At 29.9% G+C, this 22,119-nt stretch overlaps 2 protein-coding genes across 2 annotated transcripts in view; one reads left to right on the forward strand and one right to left on the reverse strand.

Annotated features, from left to right (window-relative positions):
- The window catches only part of LOC113509864 (prominin-1-A), a 30,134-nt gene that overhangs the window by 1,948 nt on the left and 6,067 nt on the right, over positions 1-22,119 (forward strand). Inside the window, exons 3-15 of the mRNA XM_052899352.1 lie at positions 6,282-6,505; positions 7,797-7,984; positions 9,623-9,718; positions 10,079-10,281; positions 10,672-10,807; positions 13,138-13,308; positions 14,123-14,222; positions 16,211-16,292; positions 17,283-17,446; positions 19,315-19,536; positions 19,988-20,103; positions 20,567-20,757; positions 21,636-21,794. Of these exons, the coding sequence (XP_052755312.1) occupies positions 6,282-6,505; positions 7,797-7,984; positions 9,623-9,718; positions 10,079-10,281; positions 10,672-10,807; positions 13,138-13,308; positions 14,123-14,222; positions 16,211-16,292; positions 17,283-17,446; positions 19,315-19,536; positions 19,988-20,103; positions 20,567-20,757; positions 21,636-21,794 (2,052 nt within the window). The remainder of the gene's footprint in view (positions 1-6,281; positions 6,506-7,796; positions 7,985-9,622; positions 9,719-10,078; positions 10,282-10,671; positions 10,808-13,137; positions 13,309-14,122; positions 14,223-16,210; positions 16,293-17,282; positions 17,447-19,314; positions 19,537-19,987; positions 20,104-20,566; positions 20,758-21,635; positions 21,795-22,119) is intronic.
- On the reverse strand, positions 198-3,054 carry LOC113509865 (circadian clock-controlled protein daywake-like). Its single transcript, XM_026893291.3, has 5 exons — positions 2,896-3,054; positions 2,163-2,391; positions 1,751-1,875; positions 1,388-1,540; positions 198-487 (listed from the first exon to the last, which is right to left on the reverse strand). The coding sequence occupies exons 1-5, from the start codon at positions 2,969-2,971 to the stop codon at positions 336-338; spliced, it is 735 nt and encodes a 244-aa protein (XP_026749092.3). The 5' UTR covers positions 2,972-3,054; the 3' UTR covers positions 198-335.

The following is a 22,119-nucleotide window of genomic DNA, read 5'->3' on the forward strand; positions in this document are numbered from 1 at the left end:
TGCCACTTATCATCTGGCATTTCTTCCTAGCTTCCTATATATCTGTCCTTTGGTATTACTTCGTTTTTATTCGTTTATTCACGTATTAACTTGGATTCATTCGATTAGTAAAGCTGATACAATACGGTATGGCTCGCGATATGTAATAAAAAAAATAAAGGTAATGTTTTAGTGCAATGTCAAATTAAACAAATTAATAATGATTATTATAATAAATAAATATATTTGTAAATCTATTTACGAAATTATAATAAGTATAAGATACCAATGTTTTTACTCATTTAAATATACTACTATACTTATATACTACTATACTTATATATTATTTATACAAATCAAGCAATGAACAGTTCATCTCTAGGCACTTCAGCAAAGAATTTCTTCACACTTTCCACAATTCGTTCGGAGACCCTTTGTACAATTGGATTACCAAATTCCTCACTAATTGTTTTCCAATTCTCATTTATAAAAGTGAGAATAGTTTTACCTGTAATATAATTAAAAATACAAATAATTGTTTTAGGACAGAGTGAGAAAAAATGTGATTAGAAGTATACTAAATTAAATGCTTTTCATTAAATACTTTTTCAGTTTATAAACTGAAAAATAATGTAGTGGCAATTGCATTTGTTCAGCATTAAAAGTATTACGAAAGGGATTTAACGAGCACGATTGAGTGGAGAGATTGATAAGGACCTTCTTAAAGAGATATATTTGAATCGAAACATTTGGCGTTTCATTGTTTCTATCTAATGAGAAAAAGGCATGATTTGATTTATATGCAAGTACGTAAACTTCATTTGAAATTTTCATAATTATATTTCTTAATCATTAATACCCATCCATATTATAAATAATTTCGGCTTACGGTTTTACGTTTTATTCTTAAACATTAATATCTTATTAAAAATATATTTAATTTTACATTTTTCTATTTATAATTTAACTATATTTTATAAAATTTTCAATCTTTTCAACGCTGCTTAAAATAGATGATTGTTTCTAGCCCGTTTTCCTTATTAACAATATGAAAAACGGAACCCTCATAATGTCTATTTTTATATTACAATGTTACATCTTTTGCAATTTAATTTTATCTTTAACTTTGTTTGTTGCGCGATTTTAAATTAAATTTAATATTTTGACGACACTCGATTGTCGAAATAATCGATTGGGAAAGACTTTTATTGTATGTCATCAAATCAAGTATATGTTAGAATTTATTCGAAAATGTTGTTATAATAAATATACGAGTATACTACTAAATATATCTTTTAGAGAAATATGATTTGTAGATTTAGAAAATCTTTCGTACTTTATTTAGGGTACATTTTATTGAGATGTTATATAAGATCAAATTTATAGTATAATCTAAATTATTACTTACTTAGTTCTTCATTTCCTTTGACTATATTTGATATATTATATACTACCCTTCCATCAAACTTGTGTTTAAAGCTCATGTCTTTTATTATACGATATGCAACTCCATCACGAACAATATCTTCAAATTTTATTTTAATTGTCGATGTAATATTATCTGTAATAAAATTATATACTCAATTTATTTCAATTCTCAATTTATACGTGTAATATGCATAGAGGTCTATTTTCATAGCTTTTCTTTCTTTGTAATATCATATAAACCAAAACTAAAATATTGATACATTTAAACAAACTAGTGGTGATTTAACTATGTATCTGGAGGATTATGATGCAAAGGTATTGTCAGTTAATATTATGTACATACTGATCTTCACTTTAATATCTCCATCACCATTTACTGGAAATGTTAATATTCTTCCATTAGCTTTATAATGTCCTTTACTCAACAGGTTACAATGCATTTTTATTTGTGTTGTTAAGTTTTCTTCTCTGAAATTATCAACGGATTACATGATATAAAATACTGGCAAAAAATACTTAGGGTAATAAAACACACGCTTTCATTCACGATCGTCTACATTTTAGAACTTAGAATGATTTCGAACAACTTACACCTATTGACTCCCTATAACATGTTTAAGGCCCTGCTTTGTCCAGTGGCGGGTCTGTCTATAATACGTAGTCCTTTATGGATCACCACTCAAGAATATTCCTTCAGTATAAACTAGCAGCGTAAAAATATTAGTAATATAAAAAAAAAAATTCAGAATACTTACGATAAATTTAGCAAATCCACGATACAGTTTTTCATTCCAGTTAAAGTTGCATTGTACAGATGTAATTTTAAACCACCGGCTAGCGAAAACTCTGCACTATCACTAGTTATAGGATCTATTGGAAGTACCCCTAATTCTGGAATACCCTTTGAAAACTCTGGAAGAATTTCTACTATCCTCTTTTTGAGACATTCGCTTGTTAATACAGGGCATGGATGAATATACGAAGCTAAAAAATAAAAAGTAAAGTAAAAAATAAAAACAATAATTTCTATAACATTGATCAAAAACTATTTATCAAGTCATGGAGAAGTAAATAACTAAGAAAGAGAACCAATAAATATTACAATAATTTTTTTTAATGGATGATAATGGAATGGTAACCCCACCTGGGCTATCGGTATACATCGGCGGGGCACCAGTGAAGAATGATAGTTGAGGATGAAGTAGGTCAGTTAGCCCATCGTGACAAATTCAACGAGAATTGTTCACGATGGTTTCCAGTCGAACTAATAGGGCATGTTGCTAGCAATGGAGCTGTCAAACTCCATTGCTAACAATCCCTTTCCCCAACATTACAATAATTATTTCAGGTAACTTGATCTTATCAAGAGACAAAAATATGTTCCTTTAAAAACTTGAAACTTTTTAAGTAAACTAATAAAGGTTAAATGAAAAGTAATACCTCTATATTATAAAAAACAAAGAACCCTTTATTTAATGGGATACTTACGAGATAATTTTCCTAATGCCTGCTTACAAGATACCATATAAAATAATATTGTGGTAAAAAATATAAATTTATACATTTTGCAGTCTTGATAACAACAGTAGCGGACACTTATTCTGAGTGTAGTTAGTACACAAATAAGGATAAAATTTAGTTTTCAAATCTTTTAGACTGTATTTATAAATCTTAATTGTTATTCCTAACATTGAATTAGTATTAATGTAATTATTGTTTAATGACGCAAGTAATTTTTCGTGAGAAAATATATAATGAAAATAATATGAAAACTAAAATTTTACATATTTACTTTGAATACAATAGAGCGAATAGAAAAAACATTCAACTAGTTTATACCGTAGCATTATTTTTATATATTTATTTAAAATAAATAAATTTAGATGCCCAAAATGTAAAAATTAACAAAAAATGTAGTAAAATCGAAAACTATATTAGGTTTTTGAAAAATATTTTTTTGATCCGGGAATTCTATTATACATTCTCACACATAAATTTACTTCTTCTTAAATATAGATTTGTCCTGACAAAAATAAAGATAAATTATAAAAAAAATTACTATAAAAAGTTACTATAATATTACTATATAAAATTTGTTGATTTATTGTTTCATGCAAATGAAAGTCTCTTTAAAAACAAATTATTTTTAAGGGCTCTGATGTTGCTTTGTCATTCTAATGTTATTCTGTTGTCAATTTATTCCTTTCTGGTAAATTACAGTAAAAGTCAAATATATTATGAACATACCAGTTCCCAAAACAACTATTTTTTCTTTTTAGAGAAAATTACTCTTTTATTTTACATGGTGTTATGGCACACAAACTTCCTGCCTGATGACATTTCATTTTAATATATAGCCATAAGAAATTAGAAAGTTGTAAAAATATAATTAGTCCCATAATATTTTAGTAAAATTGAAGATCATTGTTTGTATTATTTACATAAGCTATTCAAATGCACATGGTAATGTCTAAAATTTTATGATGTTTGATTCTAAATTCCCAATATTATAATTATATTATGATAAAATAAACAAATTAAAAAAATATATAAATATTTTTTTTATTATAAGTAGAAAACTTTAAAGACTTTAAATATTGCTAAATCTAAAATTATTTTATTATCCAAACAACTCGCAGAACTTAACTACAAGTTTATATAATATATTTGCTAATTTCATTTTAAAATCAATAATTTTTTACAACTTTAGTTTTCGTATTAAGTCGACTAGTGCCAACAAGTAAACAAGTTATTGACGTTTTAAAAGGTCCACTTCCTGCGATATAGTATGTAATGTACATTCGATTTCACATTATAAATATAATCTGATTTCTTATACATACAAAAACTAAAAACAAAATATATCTTACAGAGTCATACCAGTATTAATGACGTGCTGCTGTCTTTTTTAAATTTACTCGTAAATTTACCTAAATTCCACACTCATTTACATTGTCATTTTAATTTCTGAACTAATATAATTGTTTTGTCGCCTTTTGTAAGATATTATTAAATCAATTATTAAATATAGAGACCTAACATTTCGCTATTTTGGCAACGAAATGTTATGAAAATTTCGTGATGTTATTATTCTCAAGTTTATAAACTGATCCTGTTAAAAGCAAACAAGCAATGTTATCATAACAAAATAATTCTAATCCTATTTTAACAGTATCACGTTTATTATCAGATATACTATATACGAGTTAATTTAGCTTTACCATAGCGTTAACTGTATGTAAAACTTTACTTTCCGTTCTCATAGGAATTTAGTAAAATTCTTAGTAGATTATATGATAAAAGAAATATATTATTGACTTGAACTATTTCCTGTTAAGAAGCATTTTTTTATCACATGTCGTATACTACATATACATGACTACTCACCTATCATATGTCGTACACGGTATTTACTTTTTTATTAAATCTTATTCTAAAGACAGTCCGTAACTAATACTATTACTTATATTGCGATAATACATAGTAATACCATTTACATGGTACAGAGGAATAACACCTGAGTCCTCAGGAATGGCAACGCATGGGGGGTATCATGGGCGAAACAGTATACTCTGTTATGTCCATGGTACTGCTCATGTCTATAGGCGACGGTTACCACTTTCCATCAGGTGGGCCGTCAGCTTGTTTGCCATTCTAAGTTGTATAATATATATATATATAATTCAGACAAGATAATTTATTTGTTACAACAATTTTTAATCAAATTACAAACGAATCCGTAGATATATCATCTTAATAATATGTATATAGCGCTTCTTTTATCATTTCATTGAAAGGCAATAATTTATTTCTAAGCATTACATTCATTACTTTGAAAGAAAATAACCGTAACATCGCTAAAGTATAATAATCTTGAAGATTCCCACGCCTAATTTACTGAAAAGCACATTTCTCTTCCGCTAAGACGTATTAGTCATTTTATAATTACATCAGCTTTTTTCGGATTATATTTAAGTCTGGTTATAATTTATTGTCTATTCTTTCTAAACAACATCGTTTGTCTTAATGCTTACAGAATTCATTTGAATATATTATAAATAACAATTGTTTATGAAAAATTAATAAAATATATATATAATCCTTACTAATATTATTATAAAAATGAAAGTCGTTTGTTACCTTATAGCGCCTTAATGGCTTTACTGGGAGCAAAGGGGTTGTTAGTAATGGAGACTGAGAATCCCATTGCTAGCAATATACCCAACCAGGTCGACCTCCTCGCGGGTCCCCCTGGAAACTATCATGGTTAATTCCCTTTATTGGTGCCCCGCCAGCGTATCCCGTTAGCGCAGGCGGGGTCACCATACCATTTTCACCCATCAAAAAAAAAAAAAATGGCGTAACTGATCTTTATAATGTCTGGTATATATACTGTATGAAATAGAGTATGATATAGACTACTTTTTTATCCCGATCAGTATATATATCCCGGACACGCGGACGAAGTCGCGAGTAATAGCTAGTACTTAATACTTTTCTCAATAGTAATTATTTAACCTGAAATTATATTTATGATGAAATATCAAGAACATTTTTATACTTGTATCACAAACAATTACTAATGATGTGACAATAGAGTGCATATCGAGTAGTAAGGCAGTATTGTATATATTGTATTAACAAACTTATTCCATTTAATCGCCCTACTATCGCCGTTACTAAGTACATTTAAGTCAAATTTTCGGCGTTTCCTTACCAATTACTGTTCTGACATTAACTCGCTCTTCTATTTTTAATATTTCTATATATTTGTATGTTGTTTAATGCTTCCCATCTATTAACAAACTTATAACATTTATTTCTGTTCTGACTGCTTCTTATCACTTTTAACAAATATTTGTTTTTTTTTTCAGTCCATAAAAATTGAATCGACTTTTCTTGGGTTCATAGTGCTATTCGCTTGTATAGCGTTAGTGATACCGTCGTATCTCCTCGTTATAAGTATACTCTCAATTTTTTCAAGATCAAGATGTGATGATGAAACAGAAACTGGAGCTTTATTTCCAGAAGCACACGATTCAGATTGCAATGAAAGGATTTTTGTCTTTGTGACCCTGTTCACTATTCTACTATGTTGGTAAGTAAAATTTATATGCATATATATTAAGTTCAATTAACTACTATTTTATCAAGTTATGGTATTTTATTGTAAAATCTTTATTGTACATACTTTACATTGGACACATTATAAAATTATGGTTGGTACTCATACAATTTTTTATACCATTTTTTACCAAAGTGTAAAGGGAATTTTATAAATTTAAAGAATGTTAAAAAATGTACATAAGTTTTAAAAATAGTAAAGTAATAACCATCGCTCATAGATATAAAAATCACTATGAATAGTGTAGGATACGTTGCGATACTAATGGTAACCCTGAAACATTGCTATTCCTGAGGACTAAGATATTCTACCTCAATATCAGATAATTTCACTACCCTCAAATAAAATCTCAATCAAATCTAGTATATTATAATCCTTACCATTCTTACTAATGAAACTGTTTGATAACTTATATCACCTTAAATGAAATTTGGTATACATTTATAGTATTCGGAGTGGAGAAAGATATAGCCTACTTTTTAATCTAATCAATTAATATCTCTTGTTCATAAAAGTATAAACTCGTGTTCGTTTATGAAAGCTAATTATTCTCATACTTGCACGAGTACACATTATTTTTGTGCGCAAAGAATAAAGTCTAAGACTACTGAAGTTATTGTATGTCTGTGTGACATCTGGTAAGTGTAATTCATTTTAAAATACCAAGTAACATAACATTAAGTGAAAACTTCCTTTCTTCCTCGTTGCCGCAGTTCAGCGATGAAGTTACGTAAACTTTATTTAAGTGCCGCGACACAATTTCGTTTTAATTTCTTGTTTCTACTATATTAAGAACTCGGAGGACTAGAATGTTTATTACGTGCCCATAGCAAATTGACTCTTTCATTATACACATTCACAATATATTACTGTCAATTTATTTGAATAAGACTAACAGAGATTTAGACATATTTAGATAGATAAATAAAAAATGATAAAGCTTATTTATATAATATTTATAAGTTTGATAACTAGTAGTTAGTATTAGTAATGGCCGTTTGGTCCCGACATAGGACCTTCCTTTCCCGTAGGTGTCTTAAGAGCCCATTAAGAGAGAGCGAAGGGTGGATAACAGCGTCCCTCTAAAAACATCTCTAAAGCCTAACTGCGGTTGCCAATACGCCCGCCAAGCGTGGCAACTACTGATAAAACCCCCCAAGGGGACAGTTAAAGTCTGATATTATATGTTTTTTTTTTCTTATAATCATGTTTATTATAATTCAGAAACAAATGATTCCATTCACATTTAAATAACTAATTTCAGTGCTTTGATATCTGGAATGGTAGTAAGCAATGAACAAGCTCATGAGGCAGCAGAAGAAAGCCGTAAAGTGATCAGTTACGCATGTGCAGACATTGCCTCCTGGCTCTCAGCAGCCGCCAGGGATCTGCACCACAGCCTTATCCCGCCTGTTGATCTCGTTTTACATGCTTATCAGGAAGATCTTAAGGGTAAGTTTCTATTCAAACTTGAATATTTGAAATCGGTAATTTGCGGTAAATTTTTTAAAGATTTGTGCCCTGATAAAGGCCCCGAGTTACTTTCATATTTACTAATCTTAATATATTTGTTTATAGTACTGGTGCTTAGCGTATTTACATACATACATACATATCTGTCATTTACCCATCTATGATTATGGCTTTAAGTAACGGTTATCACTTAATCCATTCCTGTCATTAAACGGGAATGTGTATTTAGTCTATGGATCTAAAACAATAGATATTCTAATAATATTTATTCTATATAATAAATATACAGAACATATATTATTTATTTTAATAAATAAATAATACGTTATAACGATCAAATTATATATATATATATATATATATATATATATATATATATATATATATATATAATATCATTTGTCATTTGATGTAAATATTATTTGATATTTGAATACTTTATCGTGGTTTAAAAAATAATATACAATAATATATCTTCTATTTTTACCTTATACTACAGAATGACTGATTTACATTTTATATATTTTTTGTTAATATAATATTGTTAATACATTTATCAAAAACACTCAATACAAACAATATATAAATAAAAATATTTGTACTAAGCAAAGTTCGAATTCGCAACCATAAAAAAAAATAAGACAAATTAAATTGTTTTAATGTTAATTGATTTAATGTCTCATACCATCAAGGTTGTCTAAATAATTCATTATATAATTTGTCTATATTTATATAACAACCAAAGACACGTACTATACACGTATATATACTCGTACAAAATGTGGCCTAAAAATACCCTGTCATAATCTACTTAATATAATATATTTGTTTTTTCATATAAGTTGTATCACTAACGAGCTCGTCCCGGGCAAGTGATATATCCTTCTTCTAATGCGAAGGGCAACCGTCGAATTTCCAAGAAAAAATTTATAGAGTACATTCGGCGATCCTTAAGAAAAAAAATTTATATGCCTAATAATATATCAAGAAATAAATTATACTTATATTGATAAGTATTATTTATTTCTTGTTTCTGTTGTATTTGTTGTATTCTGACTCGTTGATACCTAGATAAACCGCACGAAGTTTTTGGGTACGACACATAAATGTACTATGTATCTAATAAGTATATTGTATAAATTGATAAAAAAAAAAATAGTAAAAGTTACTTATATCTTACCACAGGATATCAACTGATTACCTTAATTTGAGCTTTTCGTAAAACAAAAACAAAATAGATTTAAAAAACATGTTAATCTAAATAGAATAAAAAAATATGTTATTGCATTCTTAAGTCACTGGTCAATTATAGTCATTAAAGAAAAAAATACTAACTTAAAACCATATTTTTTATAGATACTTCGAAATATTATACTTTATGATTTAGCCTCAAACTAAACAAAATTTAGTTGCTAAATGAAGAACTGATTCTTATTTTTTTTAAATACATATATAAACTATATATATAAAAACAACCCAGACAAGCATACAAAATTAATAAAAGTTTTTCTATAGTACCCACAATAATCAGAAGGTATCTTGATTATTATATACTCTTAATACCTTATTATAGAAAGTGATATTCCTAATTAATAATTAGTTTTTTTATCCCTACAGATATAGAACCACTGCTTGGCGATCCTATTCAACATTCGATTGCATCTGAAAGTGGTATCGACCTGGTCTTTGATTCATTAGCTGATATCATAGAAGGTATATGTATCTTGTATTGTTATTATTGAAAGACGGGCGGACTTTTTTAAGGCAGAAAAGCCTGTGACTCTACGACCATGCCATGAGGTCGCAGTGTTAAAGGCTATATCTTGTGTATTTCCACAAAAATTACTCTCACCTCAAGATAATGAACATGTATACGTAACAATAGCAAAATCCATAATATGGTAATTCTTGGTTACCAACCAAATATCTACTGCATTTCAAACTCTCATATTTAAATTAGTATAAAATATTTTGAATTGGAGACATTAATTTCGACAAAGAACGACAAAATTTTGCAACAACTCGGGTTTCGTAACTTCAGCCTTTAAAGTTTACACCCGTGTCGAATTTCAGAAACGGAGGATCTTTCTACAAAGATATCATCTTTACGCGAAGTGAGCATCAGAGCTGGGAACTTAGCAGCGACGGCGGCAGAGAGAATCAAGGATCTGGCCAGGCAAATTGAGAATTTAAAAAAATTTTGCGTCGCCAAAGATGCGCCTTTATGTGACACTATCAATACAAACTCATTAGTACTGCAACTGAAATTTGAATTAGTAAGATGCATTTATATGTTTTTTTTCTTTTTGCTTAGCACTGGAGTCCTTTTATCCAGAAATAAAATAATAAGCATATAATATATCCACTAATAATTCTCGATTTATTTTCGCGTCATATGTAGACATGCATGAACTATAACATGGACTTTACAAAATATAATTTAAAGCCCATGATTTTCCTAACATATTACCACTTTTAAGGACAAATGTGTTATGTCTCTGTGCCAAGTTATTTAATTGTCATATCCAACCTTTTAAACAGAAACAAAACGTTGCAAGTATAAGTGCTTTATGACAGAAACACGAGCGGGACATGAGTACTCATGCAGACGACTTTTGTACAATCTTCCTTTAGTATTACAATATAAATATAATATTATGTTGTAGATACTCCAAGAGCAACAGTTGCTACAATTGCGCTCACTTGGTGTAAACAACATGACCAATGCCATATCTGCTGCTAGAAAAGACTTCAAAAGGTTGCCATCAGTTATAGCAACACAAACAGAACAAGTTAGGAGTGGTAAGATAGCACTTTATACTAATTATAAATAAACCATGGGCGTGCCCAGCTTCTGGCCAAGGGAGTGAGGGAGGGGTAGGGGGAAGCAAGTCATACTTGTGATGATTGTGGCGCTTCCTTACTGTGCAGTTTTTTTTTTTTCAATTTAACACGTAATTTATCGTAATGCACAGAATTTTTAAGGTGGGGCAGCTGCTTCCTCTGCCTCCACCCTCAAGTACGCTCAAAAACAAAATATCAGTTCACTATAAGGAAAATTGCAATCCATAACATATAAATTGCATTGCATACGCATGAATTTAATTATTAAAAACATCACCAAAGTTGCCAACCCGCCTACCAAGCATGGCACTGGCAACACTCCCAAATGGAAAAAGGCCTATATTCAGCAGTGGACAGCTAACGGTTAACATGATGATGATATTAATATAACAGTAAAATTGCATACATTCAAAAACAGTGATATTAACCCAAATGGAAGTTATAGCTATATTTGGGGCAATATTTATCAAATCTTACATTTAATTTTAAAGGTTTCAAAGAGAACTTTTTCAATTTATTCTTATTATGCATATGTAACATGATACTTTCACCAATCGTGAGCCGATTCATAATCTTCGATCTTCAATGTCTCTGTCTTCATAACATCGTATTATGTTTACGTATGGGGGTGACATATTCAAATAAGAATAAACTTCCTTAAATAAAGAAAAAGAATTGTATATTGTAATGATTAAATCAGCTTTTTTTAAAAATCTTAACTTATTATAGTTAATCTTACAATAACTTTAGAATATAATTTTTAGTGGTATAATTAAAATAATAATAAATTTAGAGTCTCCAATACCAACTTAATAGTTGAAGCCGTCTTTTTAGGACTGCGGTACTATCCATAATCTATTCCTTGTTTGTATGAGACTTTTAGAATTGGACTAGCTTCACATTCTACTTTAAAATTTCCAAATATTTCTGTAAATATAATTTTCAAACCTCGATGATAGGTTAATGAGATATTTTAACCAAGATTAAGGTTTTAGTTCACTGTCAGAGCATGTTTTAAATCATTATTGAGAAATATTGAACATTTTATTTGAAAAACGACTTCACTATAATTATTTATATATATATAAATGATTGACAAGTGGAATATTAATTTCTAAATACATAATGATTTTGTTGACTTTTGACTTCCTACTTTGAATACATGCACGACAGAATTTGAATACAGGCAGGTAATGGTTGATACTTGTACAACAGAACTTAATAAATAAATAAATAATATATTTTACACTAGAGGACCAGTTACCTTGAAACCATAACCTACACCTCTAAAGTAATATTAAAAGAGAAAACATTCGATTTTTTGTTTATATTGAATAAACTCAAAAAATATATTTATAAATTTTATTTAAAAAACCTGTGCGAAGACGGGTCTAATATTATACTCAGAGAGAACTGTTGCTTATACTCGCCCATTTCCTTATGTTACACTCAAATCGTCATATTATTGAAATGTACATTTTTCTCCATCTACTTACGAGTCTTAATCTGACGCGCTCGAGTTTTTCTGAAGATCAATTTTTTTACTAATCTGATCGGCTGTCCTCAACGCACGCCCCTATATTAAGGGTTCATATATGGTAGGGGTACATTACAAGGTGTAAGGTTTCTCCCTATATGATTTGCTGACGCGCTCGAGTAATACGCAAAATCCCCGCTGGGGTTCCCTTATTATTAATTTAGACATGCTCCATCTATGTTTTTGGGCTCAAATAAACCTATAATATTATACTCATAATTTTTTAAATAAATATATTAAAAGGAATAAAATACCAAAATCAATTATAATTAGCGAAGATAGCATGTAATATGCACAAAAAATAATATCAATATAAGTGAATAATGCATAATTTAATTACAATTTAAAATCCGTTTGTAGTTTTTCATTATTGTCATTTAACACAAAATATTACAAAAATTTACTTCATACATAGATTTTAAATATGTGCCTTGTATTTGTCTCTACTATTTTATATTGGTGGCTTCTACTTTATGTACAAGCATATCTATATCTGATAGCTATTATTCCATATTCTAGAGATAACTCAGGACCATTCCTTATGGCAGTCTATGGGGGAGACCTATGCTCAGCAGTAGTCAGATAACGGCTAATATAATGATAATTTTATATTAATGATAAAATTGTAAAAAAAATCAGATAATACTGCATATAACTTAATATAATACTATACTTACAGTGAAGTGCAAAATGTAAAAGTTATTAAATTCTTATATTTTTTACTATTATAAAAACGGTATATTTTTTTCAGATATCTTGCGAGATGTAGAATCTCGTAAAGCAGCCATTCACAGCTCATCGAAAATACTAAACGACATAGTACGTTATTTAACATTGGGGCTGCACGATTTAAAACGGGGTCTAGAGACTGATCATGATAGAATACAAAAATACGACTTTTGGAGATGGACTCTCATGTTAGGTAAGCAATTTTAACCTATGATAAGATATATCCAAAAATACTAAATATAAATAAATGCACGTTCATACCATACATACTAGTCGGAGTGGAGAACCCAGGTTTGCTCATAAGATTCAATCGAATTTTTAAAATTGATCTAAGCGAGCCTTGTGTAACATAGCTTACGTATAGAAAGAAGTATCTTTGAAACTACTAATAGCCCTAATCTTTCTTCAAGTTTTACACTGAAATATATAAATTATTTACCTACTACGTGACTGTAAGGGCCACCCCTTCTTTGCCCGTGGGTGCCTATAAAAGGCGACTAAGAGAATTTAATGGTCGAGAGATTGGCGACAGCGTCTCTTCATCACCAAAGCCTAACTGCAATTGCCAACCCGCCCGCCAAACATGGCAACTACCGGTAAACCCCTCCAAAGGGGAGACCTATGTTCAGCAGTGGACATTTAACGGCTGATATGATAATGATAATGATGATGATGTGATTGTAAATAAATCTGTATGAATTTTTTTATGTTTATAACAAAATATGAGTAGTGTTATTTATGTTTTTTTTTTTCTACTACTTAAAAAAGTAAAAATGCTAATAGCCTGTCTTATTGAAAGTGATAATTATTACCTATATAGGTAACAACACGAACAGCATCACAGACATCACAAAAAAAATAGTTTAATTCTCATTTAATATTTTATAATTTATGTTATATCACGTTATTCAAAACACAAACGTCATACAAGTGCAATCATGAATTTAACAAATTTTTACAAAGTTTCCTCTGATGATGAATTAATTTAAATAACTTATTATTTTCAGCTTGTCTCGTGACGTTTTCCATTATAATGATGATGTTATTACTTGGCATAATTTGTGGTTGTGCTCATGCCAAAGGTCATGGTAAAAGAACACTGCAAGTGTAAGTAAACATAAACCGTTTTACTACAAAAAAGTTTAACTTGTGATATACTTATTTACATTACTTAAATATACGTTCACACATCTTTCTGCAAAAGCGTATCAAACCTCTCTTATTGTTATAATAAATAAAAGTCTATTTTAATTAAAATCAATGTAATAAAACTGATAATGTTTTTGCTTTAATACATTAAATTACAAATAAACATTGTTACACCAACTAAACAATGTTTAATAAAACCCTGTTTAGGTAAACAGTGTTTAAAATAAAATTATTTTTGTGGTAGAACGGACAGGATCTTAGTAAATTTTAATTTAACTACTGCATTAGAAATATTTATTTGGTTATTATCATATACGACCTAGTCTAGACATCAACATCTAGTAAGTATTGCGTTTTTTTTACGTCTAGTATTGAGTTTTCAAACTATAATCAATTCACCACATATCTTATTTATTTTTATTTTTATGATACTTTGAATAGCAAACAGGCTGAATGATGCACCTCGTGAAAGATAATAGCCGTTTCCTATAAGCATAAACCATAGCATGACTATCACTAATTATACTATTACGCCCATATGTTACCACTATATGCCTCATACGTTACCATTTTTTTATACTACTGCCATCAGGTGGGCCGTGTGCTTGTTTGCCAAAACAAGCATACGGCCCACCTGATGGCAAACATATGAACGCCTGCAATACCAGAGGCATTACACGCGCGTTGCCGATCCTGAAGAAACCTCATTACTCCTTTTTTGAAGAACCCCAGGCTATAGACTTTTGGAAAAACCTTGATAGGAAACTCATTCCGTAACCTGAGCGTTCGTGGGAGGAAATATTACTAAAACGACGTTGTGCGCAACCATCCAGGCTCCAAGGTATGGTGATAAACTCTCTGTCGATGGCCATTTCTGAGAACTAAGGTGTTACTCCTTCATACCTTGTAATTTCCCTACCATATCCCACGTTTAAAAACATTTGCAACATATACAGTGCTTTATAGTAAAATCACGAGTGAGAACGGAGGTACCTACACAAACTTTGAAGAAAAGAATATATTCGCTCCTAAAAGGCCCAATTCCTTTGATATTGTGAATACACATGGGCAGCGGAAATCACTTACAAAAGAACATGTGTTGGGCTCAAACAGGACACGCAGTATTAGCCGTAACTGCATTCATCAATATATTCGCGAATTCATACCTCTGCCGAATTATAAAACTCTAGAATTTTCTTCCCAGTCACGTGTTTTCCCCTACCTATAATCTTGCGGCATTTAAGCGAGGCGTGAAGAGGTACATTTATAGGCCAACACAGTATAAATTGCTACGATGGCGACCCTTTGGGTCACAGGTTATGTGATTATGATCAGGGTAAGCAGGTATGTTCACCATCATCACAGCACCTCGCCCCGCGGTCACATTGACTCTTCTGTTTTCATTTAAAAATTTCCTCTTGTCGGTGCAACTAATTCGGTCACTTTGACTAGCTCTTATAAAAAATACTAGTGATCTGGTAGCTTCACACAAGTGGATAAAATCTCTACTTTCGAAAATTATATCTAGTCTATATTATTCGATGATAATATAACTTTATACAAGTGAAAAGCTTTTAAAATCCGTTGAACAATCCATCCATTGCAGACAAGCAAACATACAAATATTTTCTGTTAGTATCAACAATATCAGTATACTAATATCTATGTATTATTTCACCATATATATACATACATATGGATGCCTATCTACTATGGGTATTTGTACAGATGGTTCATTAAAATATAAGTATAATTGCTATATCGGTAATTCAATATCCGAACTCATTAACGAAATTGGGAGTCAAGAGTCTACGGTACCGCTATGTATGCATGAGGCGGGTTATGAAAGTGAAAGAAGAAAAGATGTATGTATGATATATACACATATCACTCAAAATAAAAACTATACGATAGTATTTTAATTTACTTGCTTTCTTCTTTTGTAGATCTGCAGTGTGGCTATGTTTTGGTTCTTTGATATTGTGGACAGTGGTATCGGCTACATTTCTGATTACTGGACATGCCGAGGTAACTAATTCATACTCGTATTTTATACTAACTTTTTTACACTAATAATACGCTCTGTTTTCTCAGTTTTTTTTTTTTTAATAATATAATAATAGTACATCCCATTTTACTTGCTGATTTTAAGTATATTTTGTATTTATGTTTTGATTATTTCTAAAAAAATCTCTTCTCTTTATAACATTAGTTTAGATACACCTTAGTATATAGTTTTGTTGAAATTTTACATAAAGTTTTATTTGAAAAGAGTTGTAATAAGTAAAAATAAACGTATAATAGCAACATGATTCAATACAATATATTGCCTCGTAAAATTGTACAGGAGTTGAATCGAAAATTATCTTAAAATAACCTTGTTACCTACCGAAGAAACTGTCTATTTGTTAAATGTGTATACAAAAATATAGAAAATAAGTGAATGTTCTGTCGGATATAATCTCTAATAGGCTATTTAGAGGTACTTACCGAATATTACCGTACGAATGTAACATTGACATGCCTGGGCAAACCTTCAGCCGTCACTCAAATTTCTCTTTTTCGAATTTAATACACTTATTTATATGGATGTCCCGTCCGCTCTATTGGTTTGTTAAGGATTTGTTTTGTCACTAAAGAATTATAAATGGAAATCAATTTAAACTGACATGCAATTCTGTGTGGTTTGTCAGATTCGATCTTAAAACCTTTGAGATCTACAATATAAATATAAAGTTGTCACGAAGGTTACATACCTAAAAAAATGATTATTTACTATTTTATACGGCGTTGCAGCACTTACAGAAACTATATTGGTAAATCGACATTTTCACATCTTTGATCATGTAAATGAACTAGATATTAAATACAAAAAGATTTTCTCAAATCAAACTGTTAGTTTTTAGTTACTTAGTCTTTTATATATTAGTTGATATGTACTATATTTAGTGCTTTATTATATAAATACCTATAGAAATAGAAGGCTAAAAAAATATATATAGTTAAATGTTTTCACAGGTGTATGTCTGTCATGCATTATGGGACACACCGCAATATGAGACACTAGTAGCCCTTCTGGACAGGCCTTCACCCTTACTAGAGAATGATGAGGGTATTTTCGATTCGATATTCAGAGAATTGAATAATGTTACAATTGATGTATCTATTAAGGATGTATTGAGGTAAAATAAAGTGTTTTAATTAAATTATTCCTTTGAAATCAGCTGGTGTGTGTGTGTGTGTATAATGTGTATTTCGTAGTAGAAGTCACAAGCAAAGGGAAACATATTTGTCTTGTATAGACAAACGTCGTACAGTACCTAAATAGTTGTATTGATTAGTATTTACTGATTTATATCCTAACTACCTTATTTATTTTTTACATGTTCTAAGAATACCCAAATAAAGTTAAATAAAATTAAATAATACTGCATATAAATAATGTAATATTGACCTAATGAAGAATCGTATTTTTAGTAATTTATGCTACTATTTGTCACTGTATATAACACTTGTGATCCAGCCCGGCGCGGCGTCGCATAGTTAGATTGATTTCTCAAAAACAATATAGCCTATGTAATTTGCAGATAATGTGCCAAATGCTATTAGAGCGCACAGACTTATGTGCCCCTAAATTAAATGTCCGTAACAAATGCAAAGCTGTCTTTAAAATTACCCAGACATAAAACTAATTTAGGGTTGCATGCTCCTGTCTCGACGTTAATCAATACGTACAATTCCTGTAACGAGTCCCTGAATCTTGATATATTTCACGACCATCCCAAGTCATTCAAGAATAAAATTCTAAAAGTTCTCTCATAATGCTACCATCATTTTTCCACAACTAATAATTTTAATTCTGTGTGCACTGTTTTAATAATTCTATATTTTAAGTATTCTTATGTTATCACCTGTATATTTTTTATTGTTTTTTTGGTGTCAGTTTTGTTAATATGTAATCGATGACTTAATAAAATGTTGTGTACATCTATAATCGGTGTATATGCAAGATGCAAGCCCTGTATATTAATTAAAATTAATGTCTGTATTTACATTGTTGATGTACCTTTTAAAATAAACAAAAAATATAACATTCTACATGTGAAAGATTTTTTAAAAGCTGTTGACCAATTTTTATTTTATTATTTAGAAATATGCAATCAAATCTTTCCTCTTTATAGTATTAATTTAGATTAATAAATTAATTATGATAATGATGACTAATAACAATTATACTTACGCTAAAATAAAAAAAAAAAAAAACAGTAATACTTAAATAAAATTATTTTGAAGATTCGTGGCACAATGATAGCAATTGTCTGTTCTTCAACTTCATGTTCTATAATTCAAGACATCATACAGTTAGTTAGCCTTACAATCCAATACACCAAAATCTTATTTGGTATGAACGCTATTTTCTAAATTGGTTCAGCTGTAAATCTGTAGCAGCGTGTAATAACATGTTACTAAATACGTGATTAAACAGTACACTTCAAAGTGATTGAGGTGGAATTCATAGGATGTTTAATTAAATTGATTAAAGATAATCTTAAAGACATGACTCTAATAGATTATTACATATATACAATAATTATATTTGTAGTAAAGCACTTAATCTCTAAAACAAAGTCTTTACCTACTTTGACTTAGTAGCAAATATAGTGAATATTTTATTTTTTTAATTATTTACTAAACACTCTATGTGAAGATTATATTATCTGTTATATCCATGATACTGTTCATGTCTATAGGCGACGGTTACCACTTTCTATTAGGTGGGCCGTCAGCTTGTTTGCTATTCTAAGTTGCATAAAAAAAGGATTTTATAAATATGCTATAAAAATAAGAAAACTTTACTAGTAAACTGCCGATGTTTCATAGAAGGATTTAAAAATAACATGCTTTTTAATATTTAAAATTAAATACGAGTATAACACAAATCACATCTAAAAGTGGTTAATTTCGATAGCAAATAAAAATATATATTTTTTCTCTTTCATCTAGAAATTGTTAAATTAATTTTTAAAAATATTTATGACTACTTTTAAAGGGACTGTGAAAAAGATCGTCCAGCCTATGTAGTGTTTCAACTTGACAAAATACTAGATGTAAACAAAGAAACCTCTTACTTCGAGTGGCAAGAACTGCAAACAGACCTAGGCCGATTGTCTTCTACGATAGACGTGGGGCTATTAAAGACAATATCGTTTAAGTTCAACAAACTCTTGAACCAAATGCTAATTGTTTCTGAAGTCAAGCTAGCTAATTACAGGTAAGAGAATCTAATGCATTTTTTATACAATTTACTGAGGTGGCGTCACGGAGCACCAAGAATCTTAAGTTAACTGACTAAATAACTAAAACCTTAATCTTCAGGAATAGTAATACATGAAGTAGGCGACAGAATATAATCTGTACCATCCATGCTACTGTTTATATCTGTAAGCGACCGTTACCATTTTCCATCAAATGGGCCGTCAACTTGTTTGCGATTCTAAGTTGCATAAAAATAACCATGGGGTTATTGGGATGTGAAAAAGACGCTGAAAAATGTTATTAAAACTGCCTTATCTTTGAATTTGCAAGAAACAATACAATTTATTTTTTATTAAAATAGAATATTCCGGTTTTGAAAATTTGCATGAATGAACATCGGGACATGAGATATACTTTTATGATTATATTTCCATATTATTTTTTAAATAACTATTTTCGTATACAAGAATGGAATACAATGGAGCTGTAGTTGGCAAGGACTTGCCATCATTAGTGGACCAACTCGAGAACATCGCCGCTCAAGTATCGGACCTCACTACTGCGGGAAGATTGGAGACTTTGGGTGAGAAACACACTTGTTATTCTAATTGAATTAAGATGATGCTCTAGCACACATATAAATAAACATAACATAATCAAATAATATTTTTTATAACCTACGAAATGTGGTAATGGGTCTTTTAAAGAAGAATCTTATTAGACTTTTTTTATTTCTGTACATTGTCTATTATATCTTTCCAATATTAAATGTAAAATTTACTGAACGGATTTGAATAAAATTTAGTACTATGATGGATTAATGAGCATACATTTTAAACCAAACCACATGGATAATGCCACGACTGAAAGAACTTACAAGTACTATTCATGGCGAAAACTTAAAAAGTACAAAATAAAAATAGTAGTTCCGGACAGAAATTGAGAGCGACAAAACTGGTCTTTAAAATATATTTAAACATTCATTTTAAGTTAGATATAAATTATTGTATAATGCATTATCTGATTATTTTATTTTTATTAATTAGCTACAAGAACACAGAGATTATATCAGACTAATATAAAACCACTGGAACATTTGCGTGCAGAAGTCGTGTTTAAATTGACAGAATTAGAACTTCAATTGATGCCATTCAGAAGAAAACTAAACATATCATTAAGTCATATCCACACAGCTCAGTACTACATCGACAACCAAGGCGAGGTTATTGCTCAGAAGGTGAATATTCAATTTATATATAATCATTCACTGTCAACAAGATAAGTTGCGAAAAGTTTTTAAAATTAATGGCAGTTCAATCAAATTACAAGGATGTAAATAAATTATACAGGACTATTTACATCTTTTACAAAGTTTAATTACTGAACCGAATTTTGTGAATGTTGGTAAAAATATATACTGAAATTCATAGATAGTTATTAAATTAGAATCTGCTGTCAATAACATAACGTAGACAGATTCTCAGTTATCAAATTGTTCCTTTTGGACATTAAAAATTTTATGACATTTAATTTTAATATAAAAACCTTAAAAGAATTGTATATTCTTGAATAAAAAGTATACAAAAAATATATATAATACTATGTCTATATTCATATTGGGTAATAGAAATAGTAGTTTTTATGTTTTAATTTTATTTGAGTTTCTTATAAAATTTTACTTAGTTGGTAATTCTGCGATAAATCCCGCCATTAAAGACTACGATGGTTTTCCCTAAAGTATGAATAATATTTACGTTTATTACAATTATTAAATTAAGCACTTATTGAACCAATTTAGTTGTATTTGCTAACGACTATATTTTATTTGGGGGCGAGAAGAGGGAAAGGGATTGTTAGTAACAGGGAGGTTAGTCCCCATTGCTATCAATATACCCTATCAGGTCGACTTCGTCCTGGATATCGCCGTGACTAATTTATCGTTGAATTCGTCACAATAGGCTAACCTGCCTTTTCATCCTCACCAATCATCCCTCACTGAGGCCTTGCCAGTGTATACCAATAGCGTAAGCGGGTTTACCATTTCATTAATAAAAAAAGCTATATTTTATTTACTACCTTCCAAAATAAAGGATACATTTATATTATTTCTTGCAGAAAGTATCAATGTACGTATCACGTTTGATCTCACATACTGCGAGCTGGCGTACACACGTTCTACAATCAGTCGGAAAATACGCGGCTCGGTGCAATCCGCTTTTCTCCGTATATTCAGCATTAAGAACTCTGCTGTGCAGTAAATATATTGCTTCTATGGTGAGATTTTACTTTAAAAGAAATATTTTAGATTTCATGAAATCATAATGTTGTCACCTGAAACTGAATTTAATAATTAATCCTAGTTATTTCAAAATATATATGGCGATAGACAATAAATAGGTATTTACTTGTTATTATTCAAAAAAATAATAGCTGGAAGACCAGAGGGAGACTTTGTACAAAAGTCGATTTCTTGGGTACCTCTGTCCCATCCGTGTTTCTACCGTGAAGTAGTTGTGTTTGCATGGCTGTGTTTCGGTTTGAAGGGTGGGATATGGTGTGAATTTACAGGGTACAGAGGAATAACACCTGAGTCCTCAGG

Source organism: Galleria mellonella, unplaced genomic scaffold, assembly GCF_026898425.1.
Source record: "Galleria mellonella isolate WM207_F2 unplaced genomic scaffold, CSIRO_AGI_GalMel_v1 utg57, whole genome shotgun sequence".
Lineage (NCBI taxonomy): Eukaryota > Metazoa > Arthropoda > Insecta > Lepidoptera > Pyralidae > Galleria > Galleria mellonella.

What these genes read in the sequence shown, in the direction of transcription:
- LOC113509865 (XM_026893291.3), bottom strand. Translation starts at nt 2,971, where the DNA reads ATGTATAAATTTATATTTTTTACCACAATATTATTTTATATGGTATCT. An exon ending in GTGGATTTGCTAAATTTATC is followed by an intron (nt 1,876 to 2,162) that starts GTAAGTATTCTG and finishes TGATAATTTCAG; the next exon opens with AGAAGAAAACTTAACAACAC. An exon ending in AGATATTAAAGTGAAGATCA is followed by an intron (nt 1,541 to 1,750) that starts GTATGTACATAA and finishes ATTTTATTACAG; the next exon opens with ATAATATTACATCGACAATT.